This window comes from Mastomys coucha, unplaced genomic scaffold (assembly GCF_008632895.1).
Source record: "Mastomys coucha isolate ucsf_1 unplaced genomic scaffold, UCSF_Mcou_1 pScaffold15, whole genome shotgun sequence".
Lineage (NCBI taxonomy): Eukaryota > Metazoa > Chordata > Mammalia > Rodentia > Muridae > Mastomys > Mastomys coucha.
The window spans coordinates 89,516,110-89,537,311 of NW_022196897.1; the positions used below are offsets into that span (position 1 = coordinate 89,516,110).

The following is a 21,202-nucleotide window of genomic DNA, read 5'->3' on the forward strand; positions in this document are numbered from 1 at the left end:
GGGGCATTTTCTCAACTGGTGATCAAGGGAGTAGGGCCCCTTGTGGGTTGTACCATCTCTGGGCTGGAAGTCTTGGGTTCTATAAGAGAGCAGGCTGAGCAAGCCAGAAGAAGCAAGCCAGTGAGGAACATCACTCCATGGCCTCTGCATCAGCTCCTGCTTCCTGACCTGCTTGAGTTCCAGTCCTGACTTCCTTTGTGATAAACAGCATTGTGGAAGTAAGCTAAATAAACCCTTTCCTCCCCAACTTGCTTCTTGGTCATGATTTGACCTCAATGATGCTGGTCTCTTTTTAATCTGCACAAAACATGACCAAGAAGCAAGTTGGGGAGGAAAGGATTTATTCAGCTTATACTTCTACACTGCTGTTCATCACTAAAGGAAGTCAGGACTGGAACTCAAGCAGGTCAAGAAGCAGGAGCTGATGCAGAGAACATGGAGGGATGTTCCTCACTGGTTTGCTTCCCCTGGCTTGCTCAGCTTGCTTTCTTATAGAACCCAAGATTACCAGCCCAGGGATGGCACCACCCACAAGGGACCCTCCCACCTTGATCACTAATTGAGAAAATGCCTTACAGTTGGATCTCATGGAGGCAATTCCTCAACTGAAGCTCCTTTCTCTGTGATAACTCCAGCCTGTGTCAAGTTGACACACAAAACCAACCAGTACAACTGACCCCTTGTCAACTTGACACACAAACACATCACTATTAAGCCTCAACCCTTACTTTTTCATCTCCAAGGTCTAAATAACCTTAAAAGTCCCTTTGCAAATTCTTCCAGACTAAAATTTCAATGCCTTTAAAATATCCAGTCTTTTAAAATCCAAAGTCTTTTTACAACTAAAAGTCTCTTAACTATGGGCTCCACTAAAATACTTTTTTCCTTCAAGAGGGGAAAAATATCAGGGCACAGTCACAATCAAAAACAGAATCGAACTCCAACCATCCAATGTTTGGGAACCACTCAAGACCTTCTGGGCTCCTCCAAGGGCTTGGGTTGCTTCTCCAGGCCTGCCCTTTGTAGCACACACCTTGTCTTCTAGGCTCCAGATACCTGCACTCCACTGCTGCTGCTGTTCTTGGTGGTCATCTCACGGTACTGGCATCTCCAAAACACTGCTGTCTTTTGCTGTAATTAGGCTTCTCCAATAACCACTCATAGACTTTCTTCACGGTGCCAAGTCTCAACTCCTTTGCATGACCTCTTCAGTCTGGGTCATCAATTGCAAACAGAGGCTGCCCCTTCACCAGTGGCCTCCAGCACCCTCTCACAGTGCTGAGCCTCAGAAGTTCTTCATAATCCCTTCATGCCTTCAAAACCAGTACCACCTAGGTGACTCTTACACATTACCAAGTCCTGCTGCAGCCACAGGTACAACCTTGGCTATCTCTGGAACATAGCCTCTTTGTGCTCTCAGAAAACACTTCCCAGAAGATTTCACCTCAGTGATGCTGGTCTCTTCTTAATCACCGCTAATTTCTTAGCTCCAGCTAACCAGCATCAATAGTTCCAGTAATGCAAAGTTTTTGCTTTAGTAGTTCTGGTATTTTGTTAATCACAGCTGATTCTTCAGCCCTAGCTAAACAAAACCACAGAATCGTCACAGTCAAAAATCAATGGCCCTGATAAAAGAGTCTTTAATCTTTCCTCTGAAATTTCACAAGCCAGGCCTCCATCTTCTGCACTGTTCTCAACATTATCTTCTAAGCTCCTATACAACATCTCACAGAGCTCTTAACACCAAATGGATCTTCTAGCCCAAAATTCCAAAGTCCTTCTACAGTCCTCCCCAAAACATGGTCAGGTTGTCACAGGAATACCTCATGATGCTGGTACCAATTTGTCTTAGTCAGGGTTTCTATTCCTGTGCAAAACATCATGACCAAGATGCAAGTTGGGGAGGAAAGGATTTATTCAGCTTACATTTCCACATTGCTGTTGATCACCAAAGGAAGTCAGGACTGGAACTCAGCAAGTCAGGAAGCAGGAGCTGATGCAGAGGCCATGGAGTGATGTTCCTTACTGGTTTGCTTCCCCTGCCTTGCTCAGCTTGCTTTCTTATAGAACCCAAGACTACCAGCCCAGGGATGGCACCACCCACAATGGACCCTCCCACCTTGATCACTAATTGAGAAAATGCCTTACAGCTGGATCTCATGGAGGCATTTCCTCACCTGAAGCTCCTTTCTCTGTGATAACTCCAGCCTGTGTCAAGTTGATACACAAAACCAGCCAGTACAGAAACCCTGACTAAGACAGGAATCATCCAAAAAAAAAAAAAAAAAAAATTCAGTGTCCACAGTCACTGGGGTGCCCCAGTCATAAGAATTCTCCATTCTTCCAGTGATGTTAAAGCAAAGAGCAAAATAATTACCTTGTCTCTTGACCTGTTTCATTTTTATATAATCTGTTGAGTGGTGGGAGCCCAGAATGCTGAAAACTATGTTCCCATGACATTTTGTAGGCCGAGTTTCTCTTATATATTGTTAACATATTCACAGAACAGCTGCTTTTCAGTCTTTGAGAAGTTTTTTTTTAGAAAAAAAAATTTAAACAGGGTCTTCTGAATCCCTGGCTGGCTTGGAACTTGCAGCAATCCTCCTGCTTCTGCCCTCTGAGTGCTGGGATTGTAGGAGTGCACCATATGGCTGCTTTTCCAAGATGTTAGATTTTATAAATCCTTGTCCCAGTGTGAATTTCAGGATCAAAAGGACCAACTGTGATGTCCTAAGACAAAGATTCAGCTACTTACCTGGAGGGACCCCTAACATAAGCTGTCTGGGGCTCGATAATAATTCAATGATGGAGGTCTTCACTGTTTAGGATGTTCTAGAATAACTATGTGCAACATTTATGTACTCTGTTAAGACAACTTAAATGCCCTGTATTCAGCTCTTTCTTTGACTGGTTTTTAGAATATTGAAAGCTAGAGCTATTTTTCTACAATAATAATTGAAACTTAAGCTACTTAATTTATCTCTATAGATACAATTATGGACACTCTCACTTGATTTTACCTGCAGATTTGGCTGAGGCAAACTCCAAAGAGAGAACTGACAATTAATTGTTCTAGTCTTTCATATAGAAGAAAAGATTGTTATTTGACCAAAGATCCAAGTTAGAAAAAGAATGAGCACTAATTAATTAGGGATAAAAAGCTCTGAAATCAACCAGTTTATCAACCTCACTGCCATGGCCTTGAGACTTTGCAATCCAGCCCACCAGTGACAGGAAGCACCTAGCCCAGCAGCGCCTAATGCTGTCACTGGACTTCTTTTCTTGTGTATTACTATTCAATAGGCAAAAGAATACAACAAGTTGGATGCTACCACTATATTATTGTAAACCATTACAATGTCTGCAAATCATGCACTTTCTCTACAAGCAATTTATAGGCAAATCCAGAAGATGAAGAATCACAAAGGAGAACTAAGTCTTCAGGGAAGCAGAATTAGAGAAGGAGGCAGGCAATTTGTGTGCTTAGAAGTTTAGACAAAGAATGAATACTTCTATTTATTTATTTATTTATTTATTTATTTATTTATTAAATTGTAGTGAGTACACTATAGTTGTCTTCAGACACACCAGAAGAGGGCCTTGGATCCCATTACGAATGGTTGTGAGCCACCATGTGGTTGCTGGGAACTGAACTCAGGACCTCTGGAAGAGCAGTCAGTGCTCTTTACCACTGAGCCATCTCTCCAGCCCCCTAAATACTTCTTTAATATTTGTCTTGTGTAATAAGAGTGGGGGATTGGACAGAATTCATTTTTAACTGGGCTCCCTCCCTAGCTGCCTTTTTCCCCTAGTTCAGTGTAGTTTTTATTTTTTGGTATGTAATGGGGACTTGCGCGTGCACCTTAAATCTGGCAGTCCTCCATGTAGAGCTCTGAGCACCTGTTGTGAATCACCTGCTACGATCTCCAAGCCCAGAGGTCACAACAGCAAGTTTAGGGTCTGGACCTCATAGAGCAGAAGATTGAGCCCTGTGTTATCTCCACCAGCTACTGGTGGCCCCTCTTCACAGCACTGAGGCTCCACAAGTTCCCTTTTCCCATGTGTTTTCAGTACCCTAGGGTAGTAGCTGTCTCTGTGGCGTCCAGTCCTAATCCCAAACACACAAACCCAAGCGTGGTAATGCTCAGGGATGAAATTCAGAAAGATAGAAATCTGGAAAGTCTAGAATTCTCAAAATTACATTTCAACTGATTAAAATTCTGAATGCTGAAATCCTGAGAGCCCAAGTTTCCAAAGTGTAGTTCTTATTAAAATAAAATGCTCTGCAATAGGAGTGCTGGGCAGTTGCACTGTGTCAGGTGGAACAAATATCTGAAAACCTGGTAAAGAATTAGCCTGGAAATTTAACAGGTGCTCTAACAAGGAAATGTAGTCTCTCTGATCTGAGTCAGAGGTTGGGAGCTAAAGACCTGGGAAAGGCGCCAACAGGAGATGTCTTCAACAGAAAGCAGAGCCAAACCCTCACTGATGGAGGATAAATGTTCTTTTCTTACCCACCAGCACATCCCACTGGCTGTGTTCAGCAGGCCAAATAAGAGGGGAGACCAGTTAAAGAGCTCAGAGATCAGCTTTCTGGGGCACAGAAAAAGGCAGAAACTACTTTTTAATTATTACTGGAGAGTGTTGACAATAAAATAAAACCTAAGCCATCTGAGCTTGCATAACAGGTGTTACTGATGACACAGTTATAGCTTAGCCACACGTGTGACACAGGCCATCTACCTGTTTAGGTCTCAGTCCAACATAGTAAGTTTCCAGACACAGGAGCACGCGAGTTCTACAGGACTTTTGAACTGGTGGCACCAGTGTTCATCATACTGGCAAGTGTGGAGTTGTGCATGGGAATACTGCATCCCCCCACCCCCTATCTAGTAGGAGACACTATATGGTAATACAATGTTGGCAGGCTTTGGGATTACAAGTTTTTCATGGATGTATTCTCGAGCCACCATATTGGAAACAGCCAATAGGGAATGCTTAAAATGTATCCAGCTGGCAAGACTACTCATCACCCAACACAGGTACCTGGCCAAGAAGGTTATATCCTCAGGTTCCAAGAAAACAAGAGGCTTGGTGCAGACAAAAAAATCAAAGCAGCCCATTTGTTCAGTGAATTCAGAAATACTTAAGTCTCTGCCAAAGAGAGGACAAGACAACCAACTTCCAGGACTCAGTTTGAGTAGCTGCTGCGACTCTGCCTATCTTCCTCTCACGTCCCTTCCGTGCTTCTCATTAGCCGTGGCATGTCTGTGCCCCACAACAGCAACCAAATCTGGGCCTCAGCTTTACTCGACCCACCCAGCTGGCTGCTTTTTGAGCATCAGTGTCAGCTCCGTAATCTTCATTCACCCCTGTACTTTTCTCCTTCTCCCTGCTTTCTGCCATAAAGCATAAACACACTCCGGGATTTTCCTGGACTCTGCTAAGGAGGACCTCTTCTGTCCTGTTTACCAGGCAGCCTATCAGCCCAGGTTGTTCTAGCAATGGCGCCCTAATTTGTGATTCTCCCTTCTCTTTGTTTCCTGGCTTCCCAAGTGCACAGGCTACTTTATTACAATCAGGAGGGGATCCAAATCCCTCAGCACTGAGACAAGGTTGCAGGTGGTACACAGCCTTCAGTTCATGGCCCAGTGGTACACAGCTCTGGTACTGTTTGGTGGAAATACAAATTGGGGGCTAGGGACTAAAAACACAGTATAGCGCGGCCGGGCAGTGGTGGCACACACCTTTAATTCCAGCACTTGGGAGGCTTAAGCAGGCGGATTTCTGAGTTCGAGGCCAGCCTGGTCTACAGAGTGAGTTCCCGGACAGCCAGGGCTATACAGAGAAACCCTGTCTTGAAAAAAACAAAAACAAAAACAAAAACAAAAAAACAGAGTATAGCACAAGCGCACCTGACAGCACTGCCATACCTCATATTCTCTCCCAAGCCAACCCTAGCTCCCAGCTTTCTTCTTCCACTAAGAAGGGCTCTTGGGTTGGAAAAAGGAAGATAATAATAAATACCAGAAAGTGCTCATGGCTCCTAAAAGACGGTGTTTTATATATGGAGAGAGGACACCTGTAGGCTATCATTTTAGACAGACCCTTTAGAATTTGCCCTTGGTCATTGCCTGCCCCACCTTCAGGCAAGATCTTCTAGGCCTTTTAAGGGAGGGGAAATTAATCATTAAAAAAATAAATAAAAGCTTGTATTTAGAGGTACATCCCCCCCCTTTGGCCTCAAGCTTCAGTATGGAACTGTGTGATCTTGTGTTCATTTAAAATTTTAGTATTTTGTTCAGAGTCCTAGTTAGCATTAACTGTCAATTTGAAACAGCCTAGAGTGTTCTCTAGGGCTGTTTGGGTCTGTCTTCTCCCCAACCCAGTGTTATCGAGTGACCCTTCCACATTCTAAAGAGCAGAGCCAGTACAGTGTTCCTGTCAGTACTACCCAGGTTACAGGGCCAAGATGCATGTCCCTGGTAACACAGGAATTGTGAATTAATGCCCGAGGGACTTATTGGAACAGTCAAGTGATGTAAAAGACTGACCTGTGAAGTCTTTTGGATTTCCCAAGCCCCTCTCACCACACAGCCCCCGTGAAACCAACAGAAAAGAATTTCCTCCTTGTTCACCATCCGTAATTACTGTTCCACGCTCATCCTCATAGCATCTTTAAAAAGCTAAAGAATTGCACCTTCCCGTCCTACAGTGGTCTCATTCACTTCAGCCCCCATGTTTGTGGTACTAAATCTGAATTTATAAAATAAAATTTAAAAAATTCAATTTCCTTACTTTTTACTTGTAGGCTGAACATTTGCTATGCCAACCAAGTTAAAGTAGCTGAGAGAAACTCATCAGAGGGGCAGGCTATATTATATCCTACTCTGTCCTAATGTTAGAAGTAAATTTGAGGTACAAAAGAAAGAGAACACCACTTCAACTATTGTGTCTAGACAAGACAAATTTATGCTTACTAAGAGGGTGTGCTCAGAAGATTAAAAAGAATCAAATTCCTTGTCCTAAACACAAGTTTTATAGTACTTGATGGAAAATATTCACATTTGATTATTTCTTACACTAAGTAGTGGAGCTTTCTCCAGGATGGGTGGGTTTAGAAGTCTGGTGGTAAGGGTTTGGACAACTAACATTTGTTGGGTGGTCATTTTTGTTTTTTCTTTTTTTAGGACGGTTGAGCAGCAATTCAGAGTGCAGGTGGGGCTGAGAGTGGCGATGGGAGTCCAAGGTTGGCAATAGAGACCATGGATTGGAAATGAAACAATGGGTTTGGGACTCAAAGGCTAGGTAAGGTTAGTGTAAGATTTAGGAAGAGGCTTTGAGGATACTAGATATAAAATGTGTGGAAGAAGAGACCGAAGACTCGGAAACAGACTGGCAGGGGTCTGGCTAAACTTAGGAGATGGGCTCTGAAGGCAACTGTGATCAGCTCAAGACCAGAGATGAGCAAGACAGCCGCTCCCCCGCAGGGCAGGCCGCGGGGTGGGCGGGGCATCCCGGGGGCGGGGCCGGGCGACAGTTACATAACTAACCTGTGCTAGCGGCCGCGGAGCGGTTCGGGTGGCGGGGGCGGGGCTGGGGTGGTTCCAGGCTGCAGCGGGCCGGGCAAGATGGCTGCCGTGGAGGCCGAGACAGGGCTGCTGACCCTGGAGTCGCTGCCCACCGACCCTCTGCTGCTCATCTTATCCTTCGTGGACTACAGGGACCTAATCAAGTAATGGGGCGCTGCTCTCGGCAGGGGTGGGGACGTGGAAGGAGGCAGGGTAGGAGGCCCGGGGTCGCTGGCTGGACGTGGGCTCCTTCCGCAGCAGGGTGACTGCAGGGCGGCCGTTATCCCCACCCCCCCGCAGAGCACCCGGGGGGGGGCTGAAGGAGACTCGGGGGAGCGGTCTGGGCATACAGGTCTTACTCCTGCCCGGGCCTAGGTCCTCGGGAACTTAGCGCCCTCTCCCTCAAGCCTCGGCTAGGCCGGGTTGCGGAAGAGAGAGGTGGCTCCCCGGGGTTGCACCCTGCGGACCCTAGCTGGCCCTTTGGGGCCTGGTCTAGCGCTGTGGAAAGGCCACTGTCTCGGCCCACGCGCATCCCTGTCGGGCCTGGGGTCCAAGATGACCAGAGCCCTTGTAGACAGGTAGAACGAGCGCGCGCGAGAAGGCCTGCGATGCGACCTTCTGATTCTCTGATGCCATCATGATCGCGGACAGCATGCACTTTGTCTCGTGTCTGCGACTTTTTTGGCTGTCAGTTCTCCTTTTTTATGGTGGGTGGTTGGATTTTGTGTTTTGTCACCGACTTCCGGTGAGGCCTTACAGGTGACTGCAGTTACCTCAGGGTTTCCCAGATGACCAACATTTACTACAAAAATAAACACTGGGCATGCAAGAATTCTTTCAGAAATCCGGACTGTTTTAGGGTGGAGGGACAAATGGCCCCGCCGTGTGCCCTTTCTTGTCACCCTCACCCCCTGTGTCAGGATTGTTTACATTCTTGACATCATGGCTTGGGTTTCTTGTAATTCCGTGTATATTTGTAGAGACTGCAAAATGGTCCTCTCATATGGGGAAGACACATTTTTGGTTTTTGATTGATTACTGGATCCTGGGCATTTGATGATTGTGTCCTGGTTTTAGGGGCCTTTAAGAGGTACAGATTTTTTTTTTTTTTTTGGTTTCAGGTAGCAGTTGGTTGGGCTAGCTAAGTGGTGGCAGAGATATTTCCTGGGTTTTCTGTTGTGGCCTCCACTCATACCTGCTAAGACGTTTGTCTTTCCAGAAAACACACTTCCCCCTACTCAGCCTGTACTAACACAAAGTTTTTCTGTAGGAAAGGCTGGCCAGCTCAAATGTATTTCGTCTGAAATAGTTTATTGCTATAACTTCTTATTTAGATAGCCGCCTTTCTTTGATTGCGTGCCGCCAGAGTTATCTTCTAAAGACCAGTCTGGCTGTCATCCTTCTTAAAAGCTCACGATAGCCCTGTTTACACACTGGACCCTGAACTTCTGCAGCATTTCAGGTCCTTATCCACTAGCTTATTATCTAAGGCATTTCAGGCCTTCTCCACTATCATATTTACACAGTCCATCAAGCTTGCACATGGTTTTATATGCTCGTCTCCTTGTCTGGAATACTTCACTCTCCTCAATTTAGCAACCTTACTCTCCTGCTGTCTTCTTCAGCTACAGGGTTTGTACTGCTAGAGTGTAAGAATTGTTTATTTTTGCATTCACTTGCTCAGGTTTGTTTGTCTTGTTTTGTTTTTTTGAATGTCTGCCATGTGCCAGTTAAATGTAGGATTACAATAGTGAATTAGAGAGAGATGGTCTTTTTTATGTAGTTTGACTACTATAGACAAGATGGAAAGTCAAGTGAGTGTGTGATTACAAGAGGGGCCAAGTATTGGGAAGGAATTGTACTGGTAAGGAATGTGGAGGACAGGATGACCAACTCACAGTGGAAGACATGAAGTGTGGCAGAGTGCACTTCTGTCCTGGTGAATGGAACAGTATTGAGAGGCTGTTAGGTCTCTTAACAATAGTGTGGCCTGTTGAACTAGAAAAACTAGAAAGCTGGTTTTGCTAAAGGTAGAAATGACTAACAGGCAGGTCGCATGAAGTATGGCTGATGAGATCATGTTGCCTCTTGTAAGAACAGACTTTTAGTTCAAAGCTTTAAGTAGTAATCAAAAATTTTAAGCTGAAGTGACATGACTCCTCCATAAACCTTTGTGGAAGTAAGTGAAGTTGAATCCTATTTTCATCTACAGACTCATCCAGCACACTGCAGTTTCTTTCTTGCCCATTACAGTCTGTCCAGCTTTGCCAAGCATACAACCTGTTGCCAAGCTCTAAGGGTTTGGGTTCATATTTGCTTAACTGTTTGGTTGAGCTGTATCAATCTATTGGGAGTTTAATTTGATTCTGAGATAGTATGTTGCTTTCTCCTTGATACTCACAGGGTAATTATACTAACTTACACATTAGGTAAATTTTAAAAGATACTGCATTGCAGCTTTATGGGTAGTAAATAGAAATAAAAACAATAAAGGGAATTAAGATTTAACAATTACTATTTTAATCTTTGATTTTTATTTCCCCCTTTTATACTAACTGAATGTGGCTACTGCTAGTTGTTGCTATGTTAGTCGAAGACTTAGCCAACTATCAACTCATGATCCACTGTGGAGAAGACATTGCAAAAAATACTGGCTGATATCTGAGTAAGTATTCTGTGAACATTCCTTCCTCTGTGGACACGGTCAGGGATTTGTCCTCTAGTCCAGGCTGGCCTTGACCTTGTGGCAGTCCTTGTGTTTCAGCCTCTTCTGAGCTGGAATTCCAAGTGTGAATCGCCACACTTGGCACTAGAGCTGTGGTTCTCAACCATCCTAATGCATCAACCCTTTAATACAGTTCCTCATGTAGTGACCCCCAGCCACAAAGTTATTTTTATTGTTACTTCATAATTGTAATTTCACTACTGTTATGAGTCATAAGGTAAATATCTGATATGCAGGATGGTCTTAGGTTACCCGTGTGAAAGGGTCGTTCAACCCTCAGAGGGGTCATGATGTACAGATTGAAAACTGCTGCACTAGGGTAAATTTTAATTGATATATGATAATTGTTCATGTTTACGGGGTAAAGTATAACTCAGTGGACATACACAGTATATAATAAGAAGGCTAATTTGCATTTCCATCTTCTTAAGTGTGTATCATTCATTGTATCATTGGAGCTTTCCAAAACCTTGCTTTTAGTTCCTTGTAAAATGTTATAAAACATACAGTAAATGTTAGTAAACTGTGCCATTGCATACTAATGCTTCCCTCTAGTTAACTGTTTCCAGTGATGCTCTGAACCCCTTGCCTTTTCCCCTTCCCAGCTTCTAATGCAGAATATATAGGTTTGAACCCTGACCTTGGCCTACTATAATGCTAGTATGTACTGGCTTTCCTTTCCAACCCTAGTTTCTCTTACTGAGTCCAGTCAAAGTTACCATATTGCCAGAGTAAAAATGTAGATGACAGTAAGATTTAGGAAGTGTGAAAGGAAAGGCAGGAATACCTAATGTGTTTCTTCAGTTGTGGGAAGTCAGGGGCACTAAAGTTGGGGAATATTTTTTAAAGCTGGAAGTCTTATTTGCACCAAGGGAATCGTTAATAACAGCTGTTAAGTATTAGGAGGAGATAGAAGGAGGAAGGGGGAAATCTAAAGTGTTGATAAGTACTCATCTTTCACTTTGGGCATCACCTGCTATATATATAAAATTTGTAAATCAAGGACCAGAGGTATAAGGATATAGAAATATAGAAACAGTTTCCATAAGTAACTTTTTTTAAGTCACAAGCTCAGTCTTTACAGTGCTGGGAATTGTACTCAGGACCTCACTCGTGCTAGGCAAGCATTCTACAGTTACTTACACCACAGCCTTGTTGATAATAGCTGCATGTATTTATATTAATACTATATGTTAATAAAAAGATGCTTTATTCTATCCTTAAGCCCCCTCCCTGAAAACAAACAACACAAATAAAATGTACACCTGGAATCTGGTGTGGTGGTACACACATCGTCTATACTTGGAGGACTGTGGTAGAAGATCCTGAGTTTGAGTTTAACCTGACTTATATACACTGTTTCAAAAGAAGCAATATACCTCTGCTTTGGTTTATTCTTTTCTTCATATCTAAAGTTTTGATTCTACATTCCTAGTCTTCATGGTAGCACCCATCCCTGAACCCCAGCCAGAACTAGGAGTCCTCCTGGGTGCTCAGGCTTTCCCCATGTTCACATGGTCTGGCTAGTGCTTCCACATGTCTCTACTCCTTTCACCTGCTCACCACAGCTTGCTTCAGTTTATTGCCTGTCGTGAGGACTGCTTCAGAGCTTTCCTGTGTCTTCTGTAATATTCCTAGTTTACACCCTTAAATCTACCCTCCTCCCACCCCCATGTTCAACTCTCCCCTTTTAGCTTCCCTTTAAGCCCTTCAGTGGCTCTGCATTTTCTGTAGGAAAAAGTCTTAAGCCCACTTGACAGTACTTTGAAATACCCTTTGTGGTTTCTTATCCTCTATGACGTTTACATTTCATTCTTGGGTTTTTTTTTTGTTGTTGTTTTGGTTTTTTGTTTTTCTTTTTCGAGACAGGGTTTCTCTGTGTAGCCCTGGCTGTCCTGGAACTCACTCTGTAGACCAGGCTGACCTCAAACTCAGAAATCTGCCTGCCTCTGCCTCCCAAGTGCTGGGATTAAAGGCGTGCGCCACCACCACCCGGCTTACATTTCATTCTTTAAAGGCTCATGACTAGTCTACTTTTTGAAGGGGAAAAAAGTGTACATTTTTTAATGTCCTCAGTGGCCAACTGAACCCTTAAGAAATGTTTATATAATTAAAGCAATGAATGATGTTAAATCTGTATTTGTTTTGATTTATTCTTCTCTGGCTGAGACAATGTAGATGTGCTAGAGCAATATTATGCCGTTAGGTCCTAATATTCTCAAAAATGGGACAAGTATGTGTGCCTTTTGTATATTTATAATTGAAGCCAGGTTCAGTCGCACATGCCTGTAACCTCAGCACTTGGGAGGTAAAGGTAGGGGGGCAGTCATAGTTCATGCCAGCCAGAGACATACTCTGTTTCAAAAAGGTTTGTTTTCAGTTGATACATTTTTAGGAGTAAGTTGAAATTTGTACTGATATACTATTCATATAATTTTGTTAAGAACTGGGAAACTTGAAAAAAATTAGGCAGAAAGTGAGAAAATAAGTGACCAATAACCCTACCATGACAGTGTAACTATTCTTTTTTTGATGTATCACTTCTTGCTATCTAGTTCTCTTTGTAGCCAAAAAATAAGTTAAGAATAAAAAGACAGAGTTACCACAAACTCCCAATAAAGTGTGTTGGTTAATATCAAAAATACATGCTAAGCCAGGCTTGTGGTACACAGTTTTAATTCTACCATTTGACAGCTAGAGGCATGAAGATCAGAAATTCAAGGCTATCCTTACCTACATCGCTAGTTGAAGGCCAGCCTGTACTACATATGACCCTATCTCAAGCAAAGGAAAAGAGAAAAGACATGTTAATATCATTTCAAGAGATTTTTTAAATCTTGTTTTCTAAATCTAGGGAAGAGAAAGCCCGGAAGAATCAGTGCTGGAAATCTCTCTTCATAGATACATACTCAGATGTGGGAAGATACATTGACCATTATGCTGCTATTAAAAAGGCCTGGGATGACCTCAAGAAGTACTTGGAGCCCAGGTGTCCTCGGATGGTTTTATCTCTGAAAGGTACTGGGAATATAGGGCCTCCCATCCACATTTTAGTTAGTCAAGAAGAAGTAGTTTAAATAACTTTAGATCCGCTGTGTACCTGACTAATCCAACCTCTTCCAGGTCACCATTCACACTTTACTAGCCAAGGAAGTATAATGCTGATATTGTTAAAGATCTTGTCCTTTTTTGATTGGTCCTGGAACCCATATGGCTATTAGAATAAAAAGCTGAACTACTTTATCATTATATTTATTTTATATAAAAAATGATGCTAAGATTGTTTGAGAATAACCATTATGGTTTCTTTTTATGTTTTGCAATGATGAGGATTGAGTCCAGGGCCTTGTGCATGTTAGGCAAGTGTTCAACAATGGAGCTATACCCCTAGTCCTAAAAATGACTATTGTTATTATTATTGTTGTTGTGAGTATATTTTTTGTGGTGTGCATGTGTGTACACACGTTCTCATGGATGTGCTCACATCCATTTGGAAGTCAGAGAACATAACATGTCTTTCTGGATTGCTCTCCACTTTTATTTTCTTCCTGAGCTCAGTGACTGGGCGAGTCCAGCTAGCCGGTTTCCCCCAGGTATTCCTGTCTCTACCTCCCAGATGCTGGATTGCAGGTAGTCTGCTTCACATGCTCAGCTTTTGTGTGATTTCTGGGGATCCAGACTTCAGTCCTCGGGCTTATATGACAAGTGCTCTATCCACGGAGCCATTTCTCCAGCCAAGATTATTTTTTAATTGAAAACTTGAATCAGCACCCTTTCCTGGTTTTGTCTATCAAATGTTAGGAAAGCACCTGGGTCTTTAAGCATGTAAGAATAACATAGAGTGAGAAAACCTTTTTGTTTGGTGTTTGCAAAGTAGTAAAACTAAGATTTGAATGGAGGCTGATCTGACCCCAGGATCCATTCTCTTGTATTGTCTAATTATGGCTAGAAATATTAACAAGGTATTTCTGTAGGATTTGTTAGTACCTGTAAATATATTATTACTGCTCATCTGCTTCCCACTTGAAGTTTCCAGACTTACTCACTAGGTGGAGCCATGCACATGCTCTGGTTTTGTGAAGCTAGAGTTTGAATCTGTTCTTCCCCACTCTCATTAGAACCCATCTTTCTGAAATAGCGTTCCTTTCTCTTCAGATTCCCACTGTAATGTCTCATAAAAATGACACTTTCAGACAAACCACGATGCATTTATTTTTTTTAAAGATTTATTTATTATTATATCTAAGTACACTGTTGCTGTCTTCAGATGCACCAGAAGAGGATGCCACATCTCATTGTGGATGGTTCATGTGGTTGCTGGGATTTGAACTTGGGACTTTCAGAAAAGCAGTCAGTGCTCTTAACCACTGAGCCATCTCTCCAGCCCCATGATGTGTTTATTAGAAGGCAGAATACATGGTTTGAGTAGATGGAATAGGGTGGAACCCTGGGAGTCCCCCATTAATATCACAACAGCTTACCTTCTAAGAAGAAGTAAGTAATAACATTCACCTAGTGTGGGGATAGCTGCTTCAAGAGGACAGACGTCATCTGAAAATAAGTCTGCAGTGGTGATAAGTAAAATAGGTAATAGTTTATAATTACTGCTACTGAATACAAAGGTAGACAGGAAACTAAGTGTTTTATATCACCTCATTTACTTTCCAGAAATCCTGTAAAGAAGATAATTATTGTCTTTTTGTAGGGATAGTACTAATTTAGGGCATAGAAGATCCGGTTTACCACCAAAAAGTACAAGGTAAAGTCAGGAATTGACTAGAGGCCTCACTTTGGAAGTATAGTCTTTACTTCAGCTGGGTTGCAGGGAGAAGACAGAGCCCATTTTGTTTAGAATAACTAAGCTCTCTTTAAACTGTCAGTCCAGATTAGGTCATTTGGAGTGTGAGAGTGCAGTGTGGCTGTTCTTTGGACAGACTCATAGCTCCTTTTTTTGTCCTTTGGTATTCCTAGCTTCTGTGTCTGTTCTACATCTAGCTGTCAGATTCCTTGGCAACCTCTGCTCTACTTACTCCTAGGTGCCGGTTCTCAGGGCTTGTCAGGCTAACTGGGAATATTCACAGTGCTGGGGCCACTAGGAATTTCAGGCTCTGAGTTTCACACTAAGTTAGGAATGTGGCTGCTGACCTCAGAAGCCACTGTCCTCCTTCAACTTTAAGGTTATACAGGTGTCAGGTTAAAAAGGGAAGTTAGCAGCAGATAGGCAATAGACTTGGGGTAAGGGTTACGGAGCATCCTGAGGTTGTTAATTGTGTATTTTCTTTTTTTTTTTTAAAGATTTATTTATTTATTTTATGTATATGAGTACACACTGTAGCTGTACAGATAGTTGTGAGCCTTCATCTAGTTGTTGGGAATTGGCTTTTAGGACCTCTGCTTGCTCTAGTAGACCCTGCTCGATCTGGTAGACCCTGCTTGCTCAGTTCCTACTTGCTCTGGCCCAAAGATTTATTTATTATTATTATTATTATAAATAAGTACACTGTAGCTGTCTTCAGACGCACCAGAAGAGGGCATCAAATCTCATTACAGGTGGTTGCTGGAATTTGAACTCAGGACCTTTGGAAGAGCAGTTGGTGTTCTTACTCGCTGAGCCATCTCACCAGCCCAATCGTGTATTTTCAAATCATATTTTCTTGTATATTGGCTTAGACTTGAGCTGGGCTTTAAAAGTTTAGTAACCTTTTAAAGGAACAAACAGTAAATATTTTAGAGTTGGTAGGACCGACCCTTAGTTTCTGTGACAGAGACCTGCGTTTAACTCTGCTGTTAGGCTGTTGTTTCTGGGAAACAGCCATAGACAATACAGAAACAAAAGGGAGTGGCTGGGTTCCAATAAAAAGGATTTAGCCTCAGCTTTTATTTACCAAACCTTGATTGATTATTAGTACCTTCACATGGAAGAAAAGATCCAAAGAGAGTTTAGGTAGCCTGTTTGAGGACCAGTAACTAGTAAGCAACAGAGATAAACTCCAGTCTTGGCTTCTGAGACATTGTCACAGCTTCCTCTCTGAGTAGGTAAGGGGACAGGAGAGAAGGTGACTACTTAGTGAAAGCAGTAAGGCACTCTCTAAATAAATACGCACATGACAAGTCCCACCTTCTGCAGTTTTCTCTGGTGGGTGGCATTAGCTCATTGTTTTGGAGAACAAGGTCAAACACAAACAGAGGCAATATCACACACACACACACACACACAGGCAATATCACACACACACACACACACACACACGTGCACAGAGAGAGAAAGAAAGAGAGAGAGAGAGAAAGAGAGAGAGAGAGAGAGAGAGAGAGAGAAAGAGAGAGAGAGAGATCTCCCCGGTAAGTAGTGGGGCTGAGGTAAGAGCTAGCTCTTCCAATCTTAATTTTACTGAAATATATATATTCCCTTATATCTCTCTATCTGTTAACTATATAGGTGTTTTTACTTCTTAACCTTACATAATAAATAGTCTAACATATAGCACATAGCATACAAATGTTAGCCTCTTTCCTTATCCAATATACTACTTCTGGCTTCTATTCAGCTTGGTTTCTTTTCTACCAAACTCTTATTTTTTACATTTTCTTTTATATGTGTATGTAGTATACATATATGTACATGTTTGTGTGTGTGACTACTTGTGTGCATGTGAAGACCAAAAGTTGATATGCCTCATATCTTCTTAAGTTTTTTCCTACCCTTTTGTTTTGTTTTGTTTTGTTTTTGTAAAGCTCTGGCTGTTCTGGAACTTGCTTTATAGACTAGGCTGGCCTGAACTCAAAAAGGTCCACCTGCCTGGGCCTCCCGAGTGCTAGGATTAAAGGTGTTGCTACCATTGCTCAACCTACCACCCCATTTCTTGAGACAGGGTCCCTCAGTAAACCTGGAGCTCATTGATTTAATTAGCTCGATTGGTCATTCACCTCTAGGGATGTGATGTCTCTGTTTCCACATTCTGGGATTACAGTTACTCAGCACAGTGCCTGGCATTAAAGGTTGCTAGGGATCTGAATTCAAGTCCCCATTCTGGCAGAGCAAGAATCATTAACTTATATAGTTATTATATACTTTATAATATATAATATAATTCAAATTATATATAAATGTATTAAACATATTTGTTATATTCAATAATTAATATATATTAACTTTAGAGTAATTTGATTTACAGAAAGTTGTGTATACTTCTCAGTTTCCCTAGTCTATCACACTAGAGGACATTTATCAGAACTAAAAATTCATTAATAGTTTGTTACTTTCACATTTGATTTAGATTTCATCAGACTTTGCATTAGTGTCCTTAGTGTTCTTCTAGGATCCAGTTTAAAGGATCACATCACATATAGCTGTCACTTCTTTTTAACTAGCGGTGGCACTTTCTGAGTCTTTGCTTGTCTTTTATGACTTGGACCCTTTTGAGAAGTACTCATGGGGTATTTTGTAGAAAATATCTCAAATTGGTTTTGTCTGATATTTTCTTCATGATTAGAGTGGTAGGTTTTTGTTGAGATGTTTGCCTATCATTAGTGATGTTAATACTATGTAGAGTGAGTTATCACAAAGTCAGTGCATGAGGAAAGATTCTCCAGATGTACTAGTGGAGCCCTGTCTGTCCCCAGAGGCCCCTCGTGCCCCCTCTCTCACAGAGACAACACTGTCCTGACGGCTTATCCATCCAGCAGTTTTCTCTCGACTTTATATAAATTAAGTGGTTAAGTATTTGGAAAAGTTAATTTTATTTTGATTGTGAAGCTCAGTAGTTTTTGTTACAGATACAATATATGAGTAGATTGAGTTTATGTTCATCCTACTGTTGATGAATATGTGGGTTATTTCCAGTTCTGACTTTTAAAAATAACATTTTAAGAAAAGATTTATTTTTATGTGTATGTAGTGTCTTACTTGCATGTATATCTACATGTGTACTGTGTGTGCAGACGCCAGAAGAGGTCCTTAGATTCTCCAGACCTGAAGTTAGGGATGGGTATTAGCCTGGGTACAAGAACAGCAGCTGCTCTTAATAGCTGAGCCATGTCTCTGGCCCCTCACTAGGAATTTTACATTGATGTTCATGAAAGAGGTTGGTCTTTAATTCTCCTTTCTTGCAATGTTCTTATTAAGATTTTCTATAAAAATAATGCTGACCTAAGGATAGGATGGTAAAATACACAAGGAAGCACCATCTCTCCTGTTCCCTGGAAGAGCTTTTGTTAAGCTTGCTCTTATTTCTTGCTTGGATGATTAGTAAATGTGTCAGCAAGCCACTCAGCCTGCAGTTCGTTGTCGGAAATTTTTAAATTAAGGATTCAATGTTTATCTAAGGCTTGAGGCTTTCTTTTTTGATAAATTGTTTGTCCAGGAAATTGTTTACTACATCTATGTTTTCAAATGTGCTTCACATCTTTTCATGCTTAGGAAATATATAGTGATGCAACCTTTTCCATTTCTGTGTTAGGTTATTTGTTACCTCCACTCTTGGGGGATGGGGACCAAGCAAATCTTTTCAGCAGAGAACTGGCTTTTTGGTTAGTCTTTTTTACTTGTTTTTTATTTATTAAAATAAATTTATTTATTCATTTTACTAATTTTTTAATTTACTATGATTTCTACCTCCTGCTGACTTACATCATAGATTTTTTTCTACCTTTTTTTTTATTAGACTCCCTACTATTTTAGGGCTATAAACTTCCTTCTAATCATATTAGTTTATCATACATGGTTTTTAAAATTAATTGTGTATGTGTATTATATATATTCTATGTGTGTATGTGTGCATACATGTAGAAGCCAGAGGCAATGGTGGGTGTCTTCCTTACTTGCTTTCCATCTCTTCTGGCCTTCCTAGGCCCTGCACATGTATGCAGCAAGACACAGAACTATAAAAATACACTTTTTCCTTTAAAAGTTACATTATTTCTCTCATCCAGAACTGGAAATGACCCAAATGTTTAAATATTTTTGGTGATTGGGTCTTTCAGTGGACCTGAAGCCCACAAATTGGGCTAGACTGGCTGGCTGGCAAAGCCCAAGGATTTCTCTGTGTCTGCCTCCCTAGTATTAGATTATAGGAGTTATGATTGCATCTCACTTTTTTGGGGCACTAGGGATCCTAGGTTCTCATGCTTATAGGAAGCCCTTTACCAACTGAGCTATCTCTTCAGATCTTAATTTTTTAAATTATATTTTATTTAGTGTATATAACACATATTTAGTGTGTGACACTTGTTTAGAGGCCAACTTTCAGGAATCAAATCTCTCCTTCCGCCTGTGGATCCCAGAGATGATGACTCCTGTCCTCAAGCTTTGTAGTAAGCACCTTTTCCTCTGGGCCACCACACCTGGCCCTGGTTTTTGTTGTTTTATTTTGTTTGTTTGTTTGCTTGCTTGCTTGCTTGTTTTGGCTTTTGACACAGGGTTTCTTTGTATAGCCCTGGTTATCCTGGAACTAGCTCTGTAGACTAGGCTGGCCTATAACTCACAGAGATCCACCTTGCCTCTACCTATATCCCAAGTGCTGGGAATAAAGGTGTATGCTGCTGCCACTGATACCGCTCACTTCCCATCATTTGTTTATTTTTAAAAAGACTTAAGGGCTGGAGAGATGGCTCAATGATTAAGAGCACAGGCTGCTCTTCCAGAGGTCCTGAATTCAGTTCCCAGCACCCACATGGTGGCTTACAATTATCTTCAATGGGATTAGATGCCCTCTTCTGGTGTGTCTGACTCATATAAATAAAATAAATCTTAAAAAAAATCTAAAAATTATATTTTATTTGTGTGGTCATTTTATCTACATGTACATCTGTGCACCAATGCTGTGCCTATTGTCCTTGGAGGCCATAGAAGGGCATCAGATTCCTTGGAAAAGAAGTTACAGAAAGCTATGAGCCACCTACCATATGGACTCTGGAAATTGAACCCAGGTCCTCTGCAAGAGGAGCCAATGCTAGTGACCACTGAGCCATCTCTCTAGCCCCTTTTTGTCTCTATTAGTTACTGAGAGATTTGGTGAAATTTTCTCCTGGGCAGTGTTCTAAAGTAGCTCACCAGGATTTTCAGCCTTTGGTATATATTCATGTACAATTATTTCTCCTTGAATATTGGCAGTGATAGAACAAATCATTTTGATTTCTGTTATTTAATGTATTCTCATTACTTAAATTATAGTTAAGTTCCCAAATGAATTGAACTTGAGCTTGTTAATTAAAAAGAAAAGTATTTTGAATGGTCCTAACTTAACCAAGTAAATTCTTCAAAGGCCCTGGGCCTTTCAGAAGGCAGAGAGATTCACCATATGTTTTTCCTGCTGATTGTAAATAAGCAAACACACTGGTTGTTGAGAAGAAGGGTACAGAATAGGAAATGTCAGGAGCTTCCTAGGCACTGAGAGCCTTACTGAAAAAACTGCAGGTTGCTGAATTCTGTAAATACTCAGAGAGCTTAGAAGAGGCTCTGAAGCAACAGATAGGTAAGATGAGCTAGCAGCCCAATTGTCACTGTGATTCCAACATTGTGATCTAAACAGGGTCCAATTGCACTCAAACTTCTGACCTATAAAAACAAATAACAAGTGAGTTCCTGGCTTGCTTTCCTGGGGGGTGGGCTCAGTGTACTCCACCCCCTCTCAGCTAAGCCTAGAGTAGAGGGGCCAGGTATGCACCTGTGTGGGAGAGGTGCTTCTGCAGGAGCCTTGCCTGGACTGGCCTAGCCTCACATTTACTTGCAAAATAGATAAACAGATTAGTATGTTTTAAGCCACATGCAACAGTGGAAGTTAATGCACTGCTTATAAATCCATTCTTTTGCCATTTTAGCTCTGACATTAAAAATACATATATTTTGCCAGGCGGTGGTGGCACACGCCTTTAATCCCAGCACTTGGGAGGCAGAGGCAGGCAGATTTCT

At 41.7% G+C, this 21,202-nt stretch overlaps 1 protein-coding gene and 1 non-coding gene across 3 annotated transcripts in view; both read left to right on the forward strand.

The window, feature by feature from the left end:
• The first annotated feature begins 7,568 nt into the window (after nucleotides 1-7,568).
• The window catches only part of Fbxo3 (F-box protein 3), a 33,735-nt gene continuing 20,101 nt past the window's right edge, over nucleotides 7,569-21,202 (forward strand). The window contains exons 1-3 of one of the 2 annotated variants that reach the window (XM_031371199.1): nucleotides 7,569-7,735; nucleotides 10,147-10,236; nucleotides 13,151-13,314. In XM_031371199.1, the coding sequence (XP_031227059.1) occupies nucleotides 7,632-7,735; nucleotides 10,147-10,236; nucleotides 13,151-13,314 (358 nt within the window). In that variant the 5' untranslated portion in view covers nucleotides 7,569-7,631. The remainder of the gene's footprint in view (nucleotides 7,736-10,146; nucleotides 10,237-13,150; nucleotides 13,315-21,202) is intronic. The other variant, XM_031371198.1, reaches the window with a different exon arrangement.
• LOC116092810 lies at nucleotides 20,877-21,015 on the forward strand. Its single transcript, XR_004119506.1, has one exon.